General features: G+C 46.4%; 1 protein-coding gene across 2 annotated transcripts in view; it reads right to left on the reverse strand.

Annotated features, from left to right (window-relative positions):
• Zbtb10 (zinc finger and BTB domain containing 10) overlaps positions 1-5653 on the reverse strand; it is a 31384-nt gene extending 25731 nt beyond the window's left edge. For both annotated transcript variants that reach the window (XM_028766203.1, XM_028766193.1), the window contains exon 1: positions 4703-5653. In XM_028766203.1, coding sequence (XP_028622036.1) covers positions 4703-5653 — 951 coding nt within the window. The remainder of the gene's footprint in view (positions 1-4702) is intronic.
• Positions 5654-18062: the final 12409 nt, after the last annotated feature.

An 18062-nucleotide genomic window follows, 5' to 3' on the forward strand; every position in this document is an offset into this window, starting at 1 on the left:
GGAGACTAAACCAGGACACTTAACAAATGTTAAGGCCTACCAGGGCTTCCAGGGTAAGAGTTCCAGATCAGCCTAGGCAATACCTGATAAGATCCTGTCTTAAAAGGTGGGAGAAAAAGCCAGGTGGTACTAGCACACAACCTTTAATTCCAGCACCAGGAAGCAGAGGAAGACCTGTCAGGGGTACAAACAATGCCTCTGTGTAAAAAGGGGGTGGGGGTACTAAAGATACAGGTCAATAGTAAAGCTCTCACCAGCTTGTGAGAGGCCTTAGCTTTAAACTTTAGTAATGTACTAATAACAACGTATTAACTCTGAAAAAACCAGCACATGTAAACCCCAGGAATGCCTCCTGAGAAAGAGAGGCAGAGAGATAGATCTCTGGAAGTTCAAGGCCAGGCTCATCTATGAATTTCAGAGCAGTCAGGGCTATATATATATAAAGAGACCCTATCTCAAAACACTAAGGAACAAAAACTACCCAGCACTGCACAAGCTTGAAGTCCTATCACTTACAAGACCAAGGTACAGGTCTTCTGTTGGATACTAATCCAGGCTATATATAAAGCACAGTAAAATACTGCCTGCCTCTGTCTCCCAAGTTCTGGGATTAAAGGCGTGCGCCACCACAGCCCGGCATCTGGCGGATTTCTGAGTTCGAGGCCAGCCTGGTCTACAGAGTGAGTTCCAGGACAGCCAAGGCTACATAGAGAAACCCTGTCTCGAAAAACCAAGAAAAAAAAAAAAAAAGTAACATGACAGAGACTGAAAAGATGGCTCAGCACTTGCTGTTCCCCAAGTGTTGGCCCTTCATTCTGACTGGCCACATCAGGTGACTGACTCACAGGCCCCAGGATCCCATGCTTCTCTGGCTTCCTCAGGCACCTGCAACTCAAGTGTACAGACCCACTATACACAACACACACACCTACACATAATAAAAAGGGAAATTAAAAATTTATGACATAACAAAAGGTCTTTTAATAGAAAAAGGAGGCTTTCAGGTGCAGATCAGTAGCAGAGTGATTGCCTGGCATAAGTGAGACCTTGGATTTGATCCTTCCCTCTGTGGAAAAACCAAAATGAATGAAAACTGGATATGTTGACACACACCTTTAATCTCAGCACACAGGAGGCAGATCTGAGGTCAGCCTGGTGTACGGAATTCCAGGACAGCCAGGGCTACATAGAGAAACCCTGGGGGCCGGAGGAAGGAAAACAAGGGAGGAAGGAAGGAAGGAAGGAAGGAAGGAAGGAAGGAAGGAAGGAAGGAAGGAAGGAAAAACATTAAGAAAGCACAGTGGTGTGGACTTCTTCATATTGATAGTCTTGGAACTCTGGAGGTAGAGGCAGAGTGATCATGAATTAATTCAACGTCAGTCTGAACCACAGTGAGACCCTGTCTCAAAGGAAAGAAAGTGTGAGAAAAGGAAGGAGTAAATCCCGGCTGATGTCTGTTCTGTATCTGAGCTCCTGCTGCCTTTAGCTTTAGGTAGCACTGGGATCAAGAGAATGTGACACCAAGCCTAGGTCGAACTCAACTCTTGCCTGAGTTTCAGAGCTCACATACAGCATGTTACTTTACCACTGTGTCTCAGGTATCTGAAGATGACCTTGAACTACTGATCTCATGTTGCCACTTTCCAGTCCTGGACTACAGGCATAAGCTAAAATGCTCTCTATGTATGAACACACACACATGCATCACATTTGTGCCTGCTGGATGCCCTGGCAACTGCAGTTAGGGAGAGCTGTGCACTACTACATGGTGACAAGCAAACCTCACCTTCTCAATAGCAACAAGCACTCTCTTCAGCTTCCACCTCACTCACTTAAAATGAGGAAGCCAATACAGGACACTCTGTGAAATTGAATTACAATTACAGTGAGAAAAACTCAAAATGCCCAGGCTTATGGGCCTCAGTCTTGGAAAGTGTGGCTTCAAAGTTGATGACACAAAGACACTCTGAGGTCAACCCATGCCACACAAGATCCTGTTGCAAGAAGATAAAAAATGTAAATGCTGACATTGATGAAAGAGGGACCAGGAAATAAACAAATCTTGGGCGTGGGGGATGACGCTTGGCAGTGAGAGCACTGGCCTATCCAGGGTAGGATCCCAGATCAGCTACCCAACACTATTAACACTTTCAGCTGGGTGTGGTGGGCATGCTTATAGCCCAAACATTTGAGAACAGGTAAGAGGACCAGAGCATGTTTGAGGCCAACCAGGACTACAAGACTGTATCTTAATCTTTTTCTAAAAGTAATCTATTATAAAATAAGCATGATAAAAAAATAATGGTTAGAGGATTAGGACCCAAGACCTGGAGCCAAGAATGTGAATGTGTTGTACACTGCCTCCTAAAGGTAAGCAAAGGCTACAGGGCAACAACAACGCCCCCCCCCCCCAACTCATGCTAGGAACCTGTCACTACGAACAAGGAAAAGATTGCTCAGGTGCTCCTTGGAGTCATAAGCTATTCCTCACACTAACATTGTTAGTCACAAATGAAGAGAAACGGTGAGAAGTGGGAACACCTAAAACTTCAGTCAAGGAAACCAATACATAACCCCTTAACGTCAGGATCTAACACAAGTCTTAAAACAAAGTGGGATGGCTCCTAGGATCACAAGAAAAGACAATGTCATCAGGAATTGGGAAGGGGTAGTTCAGAGTCAAGTTTAAAAAAAGTTTTTACCTAGGATTGAACTCTGGATACCCAGGTACATGCCTGCAGGATATACTCTTACTAGGTCGGCCCTAAGATTATCCAACTAATCTCCTCCTCTGAGTTAGGGATCACTGGGCAGCTAATTTTTAGTCCCACTTATGTTTGCCTATAAAACAGAATATTCTAAATACTAGATTTTAAAACTCATTCCAATTTTTAAAAAAATTCTAAATATTTACATACCAATACTTGGAAAATTCAGCTTTCCATTTTCACAAGCCACAGCTTCTATCATCTTACTAAATACTTTCAGGTATCTATTACTTAACTCTTAATGACTGAAATGCCTTAACCCTTTAATGACTGAACTGCCTCTTTTGTAAAAGGAAAACAAGTTTACTTTCCAGAACAATGTAAATGAGTCTGATACACTTAAAAACAAAACAAAACAAAATGTCAGGCATATCAAATTTTCAGGACAAACTTCAAAGGTAGTGATGCCAAAGGCTGAAATCTGGACCTGGGTTTGCTCAAAACTCATTTTTTCCCATTACAAAACTCTTTATAAGCACTAGCCTCAGGTTGTCATCCAGGGTTTAAGGCAATTTACTAAATTTTTCTAGGCTTTATATCCTAAAAATAAGTGACCTTCATAAGGTGTGGTAGCACGCACCTTTAATCCCAGAACTCAGGAGGCAGAGGCAGGCAGGTCTGAGTGTTTAAAACCAGCCTGGTCTATATAATAGTAAGAGTTCCAAGATAGCCAGAGACCCTAGAGAGGATAGAAGTGGGGAGGGACCTTCTAAGATTTAGGCAAATTTGCAAAAATCAACCCAAACAAGCTCCATTTCCCTGCCTTCTGGGGGGAAAAGAAAACCAATCAAACAAAATAACCCCTCACTTTTAAAACCTAAAGCTTCTGCTAAGCCGGGTCACTTGTGTGACTAATAAACTACAGTCTAAGTGTGCTGAGCAGCAGGCCGGCTCCATAAACACCACAGTGAGGCACTGAGACCAGAGTCTCCTTTCTAAAATCAATGACTGGCCAGCAATACAAAAGAATGAATTCCACCCACCACCACAGGCTGTCTGAGTCATAAAAAGGAGGACTGACCAACATCTATTTGACTTGAAAAGGGTTATCAAAATGGTTAGGCTCCTGCCTTTGGAGTAGGACTTTTAGAAAGGAATTAAAACTCATAGGTAGGCTTGTTTTGTAACTAGGGACTCACGGTTGGTCAGTGAGCAAATGAAGCCCAACATTTCCAAAGCTAAGATTAACACCCTTCATATAAGCTATTAACGACCATGTTTCTGAAAGGGGTAATACGGAGATTCTCAGAAGAGAAATATATCAATAGAAGTAAATAGCTAAAATGTACAATGATTTTACGAAAAAAGAGCTTGTATAAGGTTCAAGAAGTTTAACAGAGATGGACATCGGAAACGTATTCGTGTTATTCAGCGAACTTCCTGCACATTTGCATACGCCTCTCATATTTCACATTACCTCGACCTGGTGAGAGTTTTGTGAGAGTGGGCAGCCACTAGCACCAAAGCGTAAGGAAACTGTTTAATCCAGTCTTCAAACTACTTCTAGCACTTTAGTGTCCACGAACACAAGGCAGTGGACTGTTCTAAAAACCTCCGCTGACTTAAAATAATTTTGACTGAAAGTCAGTCTATGCTTAAAATCCCCAACCTCTCCCAACCTCTCTATCGGATTCAATCTCACAGGCAAACCCTAACTCATGAGAAATAAAATAAACCCAGCGCTATCATTAAAAAAAAACAAAACAAAACTGTCGTTCCACTCCCTCCCCCAATACATCCACAACTTTGGAAAACTTTGTTTCCAGGCTTCCCAAACCCCTACGCATAAGCTCCCCCGAACCTCTCGCGATCAGAACGACGCCTTCCCCCGGAGGATTTTAATTTTTTACCCCTTTCTTTGCTTTAGTTTTAGTCTTTCCCACTGATAAATGTTTTCCCAAAAGATCTGAAGAAAAGTGCTGGATCTACAGTACCTGGGCGTTGGCTTCGAGGAGTTTGTGTTCGGTGGAGACGTGGTGCCTCAGGAGCAGGGTTTTCTTGTAGTTGCGGGTCCCTCGCGAAAGCTCATCATGCCCCACCTGGGGAAGGTCCACGCTGCCCCCATCCTCGGGGGTCTTTTGGCACCAGCCGCAAAACATAAGGCCAGTATCCTTGGAGTACCGCAACCAAGGGAAGTCCTTGAGCCAAGAGGCCTGGAAGGAGCACTGGAGCTTCTGCATGAGGGACTTGGGCCTCGCGAGCGGGAAGTGCTGGACAGTCTCTCCTTCGCCAGCTCCCACACCGCTGCCCTCCGCTTCGTCCCCGCCATCGCCTCCCGACCGCCTGCTGCTGCTGCAGCTGCCGCCTTCCGCCCCACTGCCATCGCCCGGGCTCGCCCCCTCCTCCTCGGTGCTGTAGCTCAGGGACGCCCCGTCCTGCACCAACTCCTTCCCCTCCAGCGCGTCCTGCTCCGGATCCACGGCCGCCGGCCCTCGCCCATTGAAATGCCTGAGGGGCCACGCCGAGGTCTCCGGGCGGCCGCGGCTGCTGCCATTGTTGCCGAGACCCCCGCCGCCTCCCCCGCGGAAGGCCAGAGTCCGACGGTTCCTTTCCGCTAGCAGTGGGCCCCCCGCGCCGCCGCCCAGCGAGGCGGGGCCGCCCGTGTCCTGAGGGAACAGCAGCAACTCCTTGGCGTCTTCGGCGGCGGCCGCCCCGGCGGAGGCCTCCGAGTCTTGGGGCTCCAGGCCCTCCAATTCCATTTCCTCGTCGGCCCCGCGCCCATTGGGCTGCTGCGGCGCGGGCAGCGCAGGCAGTCGCGGCTGCGGCTGCGGAGGCCAAGAAGAGGCCTCCCCGCTAGCGTTATTGTTCGTGGGGCCGCCGCCGCCGGTGACCAACCCGCCTCCTCGGAACGCCAGCGTCCTGCGGTTCATTTCACTGAACGACATGGCGCGCGCCGCCGCCGCCGCCGCCGCCCGGTGCCTCGGCTCGCGCCCGGGCTCCGGCCGCGTCCCGCGCGCTCGCCGCGGCTCCCCCAACGTCTCACCCCCGCCCCCGCCCCCGGCGCGGCGCTGCGCTGCGCTCCCGCCGGCCCGGCCTCACCCTCTCGCCGGCTCGCGCTCGCTCCCGCTCCCGGGCCGCCGCACGCGTCTGCTGCTGCTGCTGTCCCAGCCGCGTCCTCTCCACCCCCGCCCCGCCGCGCTCCGGGCAGCGTCCCGCGAGGAGAGGTGGGCGGGCAGCGGAGCGGCGAGCCGGGGCGCGTGCGGCCTTCGAAGTTGAGGAGGAGTGCGGGCGCTCCTCCGCTGCCCCGCTTCAGCGCTGTGCGCACACACCGGCCCGCCAACAGATCTCCGTCCTCGGGGAGTCGCGCCGCCGCCGCCGGCTGCCGAGACGCGGACGCGAGAGGCGCGCTAAGCCGCCAGGCTCCGCCACATAGCGAGCCGACAATAAAGCCGGCGGAGCGTTTCCGTCCGACCAGGCCCTGGCGGAGGTCGAATGGCAAATGAACAACGGACCGTGCGCCCACAATGCACCGGGGTAGCTTTAACCGCTGGAGGGGGAGAGGGTGGGGGCCGGCCGGGGGAGGGGGCGGGCTGGGCCGGGCTGGGCTGGGCTGGGGGCGCCCGGGGACCCGGAAAGGGGCCGGCTTCTCGGGCCTGCGGGCGGGGGTGCGGCCACGGGAAGGAAGCGGGCGGGGCGCGGGGCTGGGGTCTCGGGGCGGGGCTGGCTCGGCCAGGACAAACAGCTGGCGGGTGTCAGGGGCCGCCTGGCCGCCGCGCGCCCCGGCGCACCGCGCCCGATTCTCGCCACGACTTCACCTGGGACTCCGCGAGTAACTGCAGTGGGAGCGCGCCCCGGCCCTGTCATCTGCTGGGGGCCGGGGGGCCGTGCCCGAGGAAGTGAACTTATTTTGTTCCTTCACAAAAGACTGGACCAGGCGGTGCCTCCCTCGCGAGGACACCTCCTTGGGCGCATTGTGTACGCTGGGCAGCACCTCTGGCCCCGGGCGACGATCGTTTCACAGAAAATGCACCGCCCCGAGTGTCTTATTGCTGTGATGAAATGGAAATTTAAATAAAAGGTCGAACACGTGCGTTCACTGGGAAGTATTGACATGGGTGTTACATCACCAGCAGCCAATCAGATAACTCCAGTCGTGTTTATACTTCTACAACCACCTTGTGAGTATTACAGTATGTCATAGCGTTATAAATATTAGGCAGGGTTTTCCCCACGAGCGGGGAGGAGTCAGCTGCTGCGGGCGCCGCGTGCGGCTGCGAAGAGAGTGCAGCTCCGAAGACAGGGTGTGCAGATGAGAATTAATTTTTAGGACTTTGAGAAAAGCTCTTGGCGTCGCGTATGGAATTTAGAGTGATTACATCGGTCTAAGCTGGAAATGAACCTCCCGAAGTTTTATTAGCCTAGTTTTTGTTGTTTTTTTTTCTTTTCAGAAAAAGGCCTTGCCAATTAAGGGCCCTTAAACTCGCCCCTCTCCAGCCCCCGGAATTATGCTCTATTGGAAAACATTAGCGCATTTAGACTCATTAATTCACAAAGTGAGGTAGATTTATCTATTATTTAGTGGGGGCGATTTTTGAAACAGGGTCGAGGCCAGCCTAGTCTACATCGTTAACTTAAAGTGAGCCAAGGATATACACTGAGACCCTGCTTCAGTGTCTGGAGGCCTGGAATTACTGGGATTACAGGTGTGCACCACCATGTTGCATAAGATTAATTTAAAATTTCTTCTGTTCCAGCCTGTTTCAGGCTTTTCTTTCCTTTTTCTTTTTTTCCCTTTCCTTTCTTAATTTTCTTTTTTTAAAGACTATGTAGCCCTGGCTGTCCTAGAACCCACAGAGATCCACCCACCTGAAGCTTCCTTTTGGGGGGGTGGGGATGGGGTGGGGAGAGCAGTTGATAAACAGTGGTCTCTCATCTTTCAAGTTTTAAACTTAGGATTGATGGCTGTTCTGCGGACCTAGAGCCTGTGTATGGTGGCTCATTACCTGTAACTGCAGCTACAGGGAATATGCTCAGCTACCAGGTACACATGGTGTACAGACATATGTGCGGGAACAACACTCGTGCACACAGTTTTTTAAATTTAAAATACATTTTTTCTCCATGTGTTATAAATTAATGTTTGCTAACACTTTTTTGAGACAGCATTATTATGTAGCCTGGTGGCCTTGAATTCATTCAGCCTCATTCTGTCACCATGCGCAGCTTACCTCAGTGGAACTTTTGGTTTGTTTATACGGTTCTCACTTTATACCCCTGGTTGTCCTCAAAGTCACTGTATAGATGAGGTTGCCTATAATTGACAGCACTCCTGCCTCAGTCAAGAGCTAGGGTTAAAGGTGAGACCCCCATGCCTGGTCACCTTAACACTTTTGATTGAACTAAGCACAGATGAACTGTGGTGCAGTGATTTAGAGTTTAGTACCTGTTTAATGAAGTTTTGTATATGAAATAAAATTCATGAGTTCTAACGTGAGCTTGAGTTTATATAAACTTGTCTAAACTTGTCACCTATGACAGACGACATAATCTCAGTGAGCAGACTGATGGCACTGCTGTGCCACAGAAAGCGTTGGACTTGGATTACCTCCCTAGCTGGACACATACCATCCACCCGTACTGCGTCCTGGCCATCCAGTGCTGTAGGCCCTCAGCGGATGAAGGCCCTCAGACTGATTCTGTGGGGAGTTCAGCTTGTGATTTTAAGACCGTCCTGTGGCCTGCACCTTGGAGGAAGAAGACAGCCCTGCCTGCTGTGGCTGGAAAGTGTAGAAAATGTAGCACTGACCAACAGGCTTGGCTCTCTACACTCTCGTTAGGGATGATGGCACAGAACTGAAATCCCAGAACTGAAGAGGAAGCTGAAGCAGGAGGATCAGCTCAAACTAGCCTCTGTTATATAACAGGCTTTAGACCAGCCTAAGCTACACAAGATCCAATCTCAAAAAGTAAATTAATGGACAAATGTTTAAATAAAATAATTTCCACATTGTCTTCTTTCTGAAATTATCTTTAAACATGAGCTAATTAAGAATGAATGCGCTGGACAGTGGTGGCGCGCGCCTTTAATCCCAGCACTTGGGAGGCAGAGGCAGGCGGATTTCTGAGTTCCAGGCCAGCCTGGTCTACAGAGTAAGTTCCAGGACAGCCAGAGCTACACAGAGAAACCCTGTATCAAAAAACCAAACCAAAAAAAAAAAAAAGAATGAATGATACTCAGGGAGGGGAGGTCCTGGATGGCTGAGGACTGCCTATAACTCTGTCTTCAGGGAATCCAGTTGCCTCTTCTGTTCTCCACAGACAACCTGCCCCCAACACACATATGAAAATAATGTGAATGACACTAGGGTCAGAGTGCATTGGCAGATTTGGTGTAGTGCTTATATAGCATGAACCATGCCCTTAGCTAGATCCCCAGGACTGCATAGACCAGGGATGCTAACATGGACCTGTGACCAGGTGTGCTAACATGAACCTGTGACTCCATCACTTGGAAAGGAGAGGAAAAGAATCACACTTCATCCTTAGCTATGTTAAGTTTGCGGCCAGCCAGACACTCAGGACCTCCAGTCTCAAAAGAAAAAATAAATAGCAATACTAGATTTATGAGTGTAAATTAAATTCTGTGATCATTGAAATAATAGCCAAACGGTAGTGGTGAGAGGAGTCAGGGTGTGTGTGTCTGTGTGTATTTCAGTTGTCCATCTCTAAAACCTAAAAGAAATCAGAAACCTTGAAGGAATCAGAAACAGGTCTCTGCCACCAAATGCCCTGTGCCAAGGGAACTGTGACTAACAAGGGGCTCTCCTTTGTAATTGGAGTGTTTAGGAATTCCCCCACCACTTCCAGTCTCCAACTATCAAGCAGGAACCTGTTCTCCCCTGTAGCCCCCATACTTACTGTTAGGGTTCTGCCATATTTAAGGGAATCCCCTCTGATGCTTACCAGGGGAACCCCTGAAGAATGGGGCAATCCCAAACAATCTGTCCCCTAATTTCACTTAAATTTTGTAAAACTTCTAGAGGTGATGCTTCACGCTATTCCTGGGGGACTGATGGGAATTAATGCCTAGACCTGGGTCAGCTGCGCCCTGGTCAGACTGAACTGTCCTTGAGTACCTTGGGGGGCTTTTGCTGTTCAGCACTTTGACTGATATGCTTTAGAAACAGTGGCCCACGCCCATGCTGCTTCTGTGAAATAGGCCCAGCCTGGAAAATCAAGCAAAGAATAAGACTGAGAGAGTTTATGATGTCTTTCCTCACAATCTTCTTTAATAAACTTTTCTGTTGACTCTCTTATCTAAGGATAAGTTATTCTTTCAAAAAAGATTGAATTAGAGCCACACAAGGTGGCTCACGTATAACCCTAGTCCTTAGGAGGCTGAGGCAGGAGGATCAAACATTCAAGGTGTGCCTGACTCTAGAGAATCTTTTCAGTTAGGGTGATCCCTTCCTGTCAAAGCCAAACTTTGTACATGATGTTATATCTATAAAATTATAAGATACATTGGTTTTAGTAGCTACATTAAAAATTAAACTTTATTGTTCAAATACAGTTGTAAGAAAAAAGAAAAGTCTCACCCACTATTTCCAGTACCCAGAATTAGTATTATGAAAGTAGTATATCTGTACACAGCACTCTAGTTTTGATATTTGTGAGTTGGGTCCTATCTCATTTTTTAGCAACTCATGCATTTTAGTATCACTAGATACCCTGGGTCTTTTGATTTTTTTTTATTTTTTTATTTTTTTGGTTTTTCGAGACAGGGTTCCTCTGTATAGCCCGGGCTGTCCTGTAACCCACTCTGTAGACCAGGCTGGCCTCGAACTCAGAAATCCACCTGCCTCTGCCTCCCAAGTGCTGGGATTAAAGGTGTGCGACACCACTACCCAGCCCCTGGGTCTTTTGAATCGCTCATCTTACCCTATGTGGATATGCATGGTTGACATAACAGGGCATTATTTTATTGTTTCTGCCAATTTCCCCCCATTATAAACAACCTTTTTTTTTTAAGGTAGGGCCTCAAGTAGCCCAGGTTAGCCATTGAAGACTTTGAAGTCCTGATCCTCCAGCCTATACCTTCCAATTGCTAGCCCAAGACTTGTCTCACCATGGCCAGTCAGCATTTAAACAACTTTGTAACAAACACCCTTGAAAGAACAAAACTGTGTGTAATGTTTATTTACTTATTTATTTTTGCAGTGCTGGAAATAGAGCCCAGGGCCTTTCCTACCAACCAATGACCTACATTCCAAAGCTCCTGTTCTGTTTCCCTAAGATAAATGCTAAAATTAAGCATATATGTATATGTGTGTGTGTATATATATATATGTATACATATATATATATATATATACATACAGACATATTCATAAATATCCTTTTATTTAAAAAGTTACTCTTTGAAAAATATTGAATTAGATGTACATTATATACATATATATGTGTAAACATATATTTTTCAAATACATACACACACATGCACACACAAACAAGTTCCCTCCCTACCTCCACCCTGACAGGGTGTGTGTTTGTATGTGTATGTTCATATACACATCCTATTTTTTATATAAGATTCATGTGTGTGCCACAGGGAGTGTTTGGAGGTCAAAGGACAGCCTGTTGAGAGTGGGTTCTTTTCACCAAATGATTGAGCTCAGGCTTGGTGGTCCCTGGTTTGGTTTGGTTTTGAGCGATTCGTTTTTATTTGCTTTACTGGCCTGGAATTCACAAAAGTTGGGTAGGGTGGCTGGCCAGTAAGCCCCAGGGGTTTGCCTGCCTCAGCATAGGAATTGCAAGCACACCCTAACACACCCTAACCACCACACTTAGATCTTCTACCAGAGCTCTGATGATCCACCACACCTTGAGGGTTGAGGCAGGAGACTTGCTGCAAGCTCTCAAGGCCAGTAGAGGTTACAGAGAGTGTCTCCAAATAACAAGAAGACATTTCTGCCCCATAAAAACCAACAAGCTTTCTGCACAGCCCCCTAAAGGAAAATGTGGTTGTTTTTTTTTTTAAATCATAAACAGCAGGGAAAGAGAAATCTTGTATATCTACATATGACAAAAGCTGGCTCACTGATTTACAAAGAAGCATTGTAAATCAGTTTTAAAAACACAAATATTGCATGCATCCCAGCACTTGGGAGGCAGAGGCAGGCGGATTTCTGAATTCAAGGCCAGCCTGGTCTACTGAGTGAGTTCCAGGACAGCCAGGGCTACATAGAGAAACTCTGTCTCGAAATCCAAAAAAAAAAAAAAAAAAAATTAAAAGTTACAAAAAAAATGAGTACCATGGTCTGGACACTTGTGTCAACTCAAAATTCATATATCATATTCCAAGGTCAGGAGATCAAGAAGTCTTCTTGAGGCAGGAGCTACTCAGTGTTGCTACTCTCCCAGAAGACAAGACTTCAGTCCTCAGTACCTACAGGGGCGCCTCACAGCTGCCTGCAATTCCAGCAGGGGAGCCAATGAGCCGCCTGCACTCAGGTGAGACACATTAATACATAAACTAAATTTTAACAAAATACCTTCTTTAAAAAAAATAGTGGTGTCTTTTTTGATGAGATTAGATCATGAGGATAGAACCCTCAAAAAGAGAATAGAGCTGGGTGGTGGTGGTCCACACCTTTAATCCCAGCACTTGAGAAGCAGAGCCAAGTGCATCTCTGTGAGTTCAAAACCATCCTATAAAAATAGCATAAACTGTGTGGTCAGCACACACCTGTAATCAGGGAACCCTAGAGGCAGAGGCATTAGAACCTCTGAGAGTACAAGCCTGATCTACCTAGAGAATGCCAGGGAAGCCAGGGCTACCTAATGATAGGCTGTTTTAGGAAGAAAAAAAAGTTAGGCCAGGTGTGGTGTTTCGAGGTTTCAGTCCCTGTCCTTGGGAGCCACAGACAGGTGATTCTTCCAGTTCTAGGTCTGCTTGGTCTCTTAGTGAGTGCCAGTAAAGATAAGACATAGTGAGGCCCTGACTGAAAAAACAAACAAAACTAACAAAACAAAATCAGGAGCCTCTGCTCTTGAGCAATATGTAGTAGCCAAACTGCCCTGATTGGAAGAACTTATCCATAAATCTGCTTTTGAAGCCAAGTGTGGAGGGAGTCAGGCTCTTACTATATGTCTCAGACAGACCTCAAGGTATTTAATCTCCTGCTTTAGGTTCCCATGTGCCAGGACTACACACTACCATCAAACTTGGTTTTGTCTTTCATATTCTTTTGTGTTTTTATTCATGGGGCATTTGGTTTACAGTCTATTTCTGTAATTTTGAATGACTTTTGAACTCTCAGCAGTCTTCCTGCCTCAGCTTCCCAAGTGGTGGTGGGATTAGAGGTTGAGTTTTCTTTTTTTTTTTTTTTTTTTTTTTTGTTTTTTTTTTCAGGGTTTGTTTTCTTTGCCTGGCCCTGGCTGTCCTGGAACTCACGCTGTAGACCAGGCTAGCCTCGAACTCTCGAACTCAGAAATCCGCCTGCCTCTGCCTCCCGCCTCTGCCTCCCAAGTGCTGGGATTAAAGGCGTGCGCCACCACCGCCCGGCTGAGGTTGAGTTTTCAAAGAAACTTAATTTATGGAAGGATGGATAGACAGACAGACAGATATTTTGGGCTGGGACAGATTTAACAGAGTGCCTCTTGTACAAAACAGATGCTCCGCCGTGGAGCTGCGTTACGATGAATGCACTCGTTTTGGAAGAGAAGTTAACAGTTACCCCAGTAATCAATAATTCTCCCAAGGACTTTTTGGGGGAAAGGTACTGTTTCTTCCTTTTCTCCGTTAGGAACCAGATCTACCCTGTTCTCCTTCACAAGGACACATAAAAGAGGCAAAACTAAAAACAATAGTGTCTCTCTCCTGAGAGAGCTCTTTATTCACTGAAAGCATTACTTACTTGCAAATGCTTGCGTTTACTTGCACATTTTCAGGGAAACATCACAATGTTCCCTTCTAGCCCTGGCCTTTTAATTCACTCTCTTCAGAAGTTGGCAGTCTCTTCAGAATGCAGATCCGAGTCTCCAGTCCATCCACACAGGCCCCTCATCCCTTCATGCCTCAAACCTCTCAGAATTTTCATTCTTTTCTGTGGCTGACATATCAAAATGGTTTTTTTAAAAGAGCCAGACAAGGTAGCATATGTCAGTAATTCCAGCCTTTGGGAAGTTGAGGCAGGAGGATGGCCAACTGTGGATAACCCTGCTTCGAGACAACAGAAGACCTCTGTGCATATACACAGTATATATATACACAGTCAGCACCTTATCTGTGGATTCATGTTTTCAGTTTTTTGTTTGTTTGTTTGTTTTTGTTTTTTTTTTGTTTTTGTTTTTCGAGACAGGGTTTCTCTGTGTAGCCCTGGCTGTCCTGGAACTCACTCTGTAGACCAGGCTGGCCTTGAACTCAGAAATCCTCCTTCCTCTGCCTCCCAAGTGCTGGGATTAAAGGCGTGCACCACCACCACCCGGCTAAATTATTTTTATTTTATGAGCATTGGCATTCCGGATGCATAAGTGTCTATGTGAAGGTGTCAGAACTCCTGGAGCTGAAGTTACAGACAGTGGTAAGTTGCCATGTGCGTGATGGAATTGAACCCAGGTCCTTTGGAAGAGCAGCCAGCACTCTTAACCACTGAGCCATCTCCAGTCTTCCATGTTTTCAGTTTTAATTGTTGGAATTAAAAGAGTCTAAGCGATGGCTGAGGAAATAAAAGCTTCTTTTTGCAAATTCGATGGTCCAAGAATTAAGTTAAATTCCCAGAGCCCATGTGAGGGAGGAGAGAACCAGTTCCCTAATGCTTTCCTACAGGTTTCATACATGTACTAGGAAACAAGTAGGCCTCCAGACACACAAGATTTTTTTTTTTTTTTGAGATGGTTTTCCTGTGTAGCCCTGGCTGTCCCAGAACCCACTCTGTAGACCAGGCTAACCTCAAATCCTAGATCCACTCAGTGCCTCCACCTACCAAATGCTAGGATTAAAGGCGTGCACCATCTCTGCCAGGTCGCACAATTGTTAACTACAAAATTAAAAGTTAGTTAATGTTGGCACTGGAGAGATGGCTTAGTGGTTATAAGCACTGACTGCTTCTTCAGAGGACCTGGGTTCAATTCCTAGCACCCACATGTTGGCTCACAGCCATGCATAAATCCAGTTCTGTGAGATCTGACACTGTTTTCTGATCATCACAGGCAATAGACATGCACATGGTATACATACAAACATCTGGACAAAATATACACATAAAATAAATCTTTAAAAAATTAATGCTAAGCTAAACATCCTATGATTTCAGTTTTCTTTGTATTTAACCACAAGGTTCACTGTATTCTCAGAGGGATGAGGAAAGGGATGTGTATATGCATTATATAAAAGTAGATTACAATGTGGATTTTTATATAAACCAGATGAAATGAGAACAGTGGACAGTTTTTGGTGGTTTGAATAAGCATGACTCCCATAGGTTCATATACTTGAAAGCTTAGTCATCGGAGAGCGGCAGTATTGAGAAGGCTTAGGAGGTGTGGCCTTGTAGAAAGAAGTGTGTCACTGGGGGTGGGCTTTGATGTTTCAAAAGCCCAAGCCCAGCCCGGTGGCTCTCTCCCTGCTGCCTGTGGATCCTGATGTAGAACTCTCAACTACTTCTGTAGCACCGAGTCTGCCTGTAAGCTACTTGTTTATACTATGAGGACAATGGATTGATCCTGTGTGATGCTTATGTCTTTGGTGACAAACCTGATCCTAACTACAGTATATCATATATGTATATATGATATACATATATGTATACGATTCTAACTCATATACATATGAGTTATATGCTCATCCTGTATCCTAAGCTGCCTCAAACTCAAGCTCCTCCTGCTGCCTCATCCACAGTACTGCCATCACAGGAACAAGCCACCATGTTTGGCTACATTGTTGGTTTCTGTTCACTGAGTGGCCCAACCCTAAGATTTCTTCACTGACGGGTTGCCTGGGTAATTAGCTTGCTTCTCAGTAGCCATACAAGTCACACCAATTCCCGTTGCTCATATATTAAGTGCAAACCACTTAGCTTCATAAAGCCCAGGTGTGAACACTTGATCTCGGGGAGGATGACCCATGGTGACGTGAGCCACGAGATGCCTCGGACCTGGGGTTCCTACCCAAGTTAATTCAACAACTTGATAGGTATCTTTCATACTAAATAGGGTAACTCCTGTCTCCCCAAATTTGGGGATAATGTTAAGATCTAAAAAAAAAAAAAAAACTGCGCCATACACACACATAAAAAGGAAATACTATACTTTGAAAACATACCGGTCAAGGTTTGGTGGTACATGGAGGCCGAGGCCCAAGGCTAGCCTGAGCTGTGTCGTACGCTGCTGCCTTCCAAAGCCATTCTAAGCAGAAAGAGCTTTCCAGTGCCTGTTCTTCAGTCACCTTACAGACCCACAGTAAAACAAACAAACGAACTAAAATATCCAGTGTGGCACTCCCACAAAATAGACACAAAGACAAATAGAATCAAATAAAGGGGCCCAAAAAAACAAACACAGCTATAATCATATGATTTTATTTATTAGTTTATTATTTTAGACAAGGTCTCATGTAGCCCAGGCTGGCCTTGAACTATGTAGCAAAGGAGACTTTCAATTCCTGGTTTTCTTGTCCCTGTCTCTCCAGTGCCAGTGTACGGATGAGGACAGACCCCTGTCCTTTGCTTAATTGTTTTGTTTACTTGTAAGTTCACAGATTCCAAATCCTGACAGAACAATGGCCTCAGAACAAGGTCTGTTGTTGTGTTTGGTTAGTTGGTTGGTTTTTCTTGCTCAGTAAACCAAGCTGGTTTCAAACTCACCAAGATCTACCTGTCTGAGTACCTAGGTGCTGGGAGTAAAGACATGTGCCACTGTGTTCAGCTAAGGAAAACAGTTTAGACAACAAAATGTTCTGGACTTAACGAGAAGTAGAAACAGCCTGCTCACCACAGAGCTCAGTCATCGAGTCACTTAAAGGCGTCTTCTGAGCTCTGTGGACTGTGCATCAAAAGTTAGGATTTAGGGCTGGTGATCTGACTTCCATCCCAGGACCCACATGTTGGAAGGAAAGAACCAGCTTCTACAAGCTGTCCTCTCTGTATGTGTGTGCTCCCTTCCACAATAAACAAATGAATGCTGGTGTTGTCCTTAAGGAATTAATAAATAAGACTGTCCCAGCTCTCTAGAAACTCCAGCTTTACTGAGAGAGGACAACCAAATTTGTAATGACAGAGCTAGCTGAGTGATAAGAGCACTTACCTATCATTGAGATTCTGGGTTCCATCTCCAGCAACAAAAATAATTATGACGGTTAAATGTTAATAGACTTATGTACAAGTTGCTATGGAAACATGGACTGTTGCTAGTGGCTTGCAAAATGAAATACTCTTTTTTTCTCCTTTAATTTGTTTATTCACTTTACAGCCTGATGGCAGTGTCCCTCCCTCCTCTCATCCCAGTCTCACCCTTACACACACCCCATACCCCCTCTCCTCCTCAGGGCAGGTACCAACCCATCCTGGTACATTAAGTCACAGTAGGACTAAGCACATTCTCTCCCACTAAGGGCAAACAAGGCTGCCCAGCTGTGGGAATGGGATCCAGAGGCTCTCAACAGGGTCAGATACAGCCCCTGCTCCAATTGTTAGGGCCACGTGAAGACCAAGCTGCACATCTGCTAAGCGTGTATAGGGCCCTACATCTAGCCCATGCATACTCTTTGGTTATTGGTTTGGTTTCTGCTAGCCTTCCCCCCTCCCCCGTTTTGTTTGGAGACAGGTTCCCCCTCTGTAACTCAGACCAACCTGAACTTTACTATGTAGCATGCTTGAATTCAGAGCAATCCTCCTGCCTCAGCCTGCTAAATGGTGGAATTACAGGCATGAGTTACTTCACCCACTTCAGAAAGAAAGCCTTGAAGCTGAGTTGTTAGATACAAGAGTAGTACATCCAAACACAGTCTACTTCAAGTGTAAGCCAATGGTGTGGAGGCCAGCATACTTACTATAGGAGAAAGGCCTGAGGTGAGACAGCAGGTAACTAGGGCTTGTGTTGGAGGTCAGTGACAGAAAGCTCGGCTTAGGTGCCCAAGCCTTGGGTTCACACCAAAACACAGCAATAAAGGCTCCAGCTCTTTTTCCCTGGTAAGATGAAATGAGGAATGGAAAGGTTTTTAATACAGGACCGACTCCATCAGCCCTTGCTCACACCTGTCCCTCATTGCTCACACCCGTCTGTCTCCCTCATTGCTCACACCCGTCTGTCTCCCTCATTGCTCACACCCGTCTGTCTCCCTCATTGCTCACACCC

This window comes from Grammomys surdaster, unplaced genomic scaffold (genome assembly GCF_004785775.1).
Source record: "Grammomys surdaster isolate TR1022 unplaced genomic scaffold, NIH_TR_1.0 63, whole genome shotgun sequence".
Classification (NCBI taxonomy): domain Eukaryota; kingdom Metazoa; phylum Chordata; class Mammalia; order Rodentia; family Muridae; genus Grammomys; species Grammomys surdaster.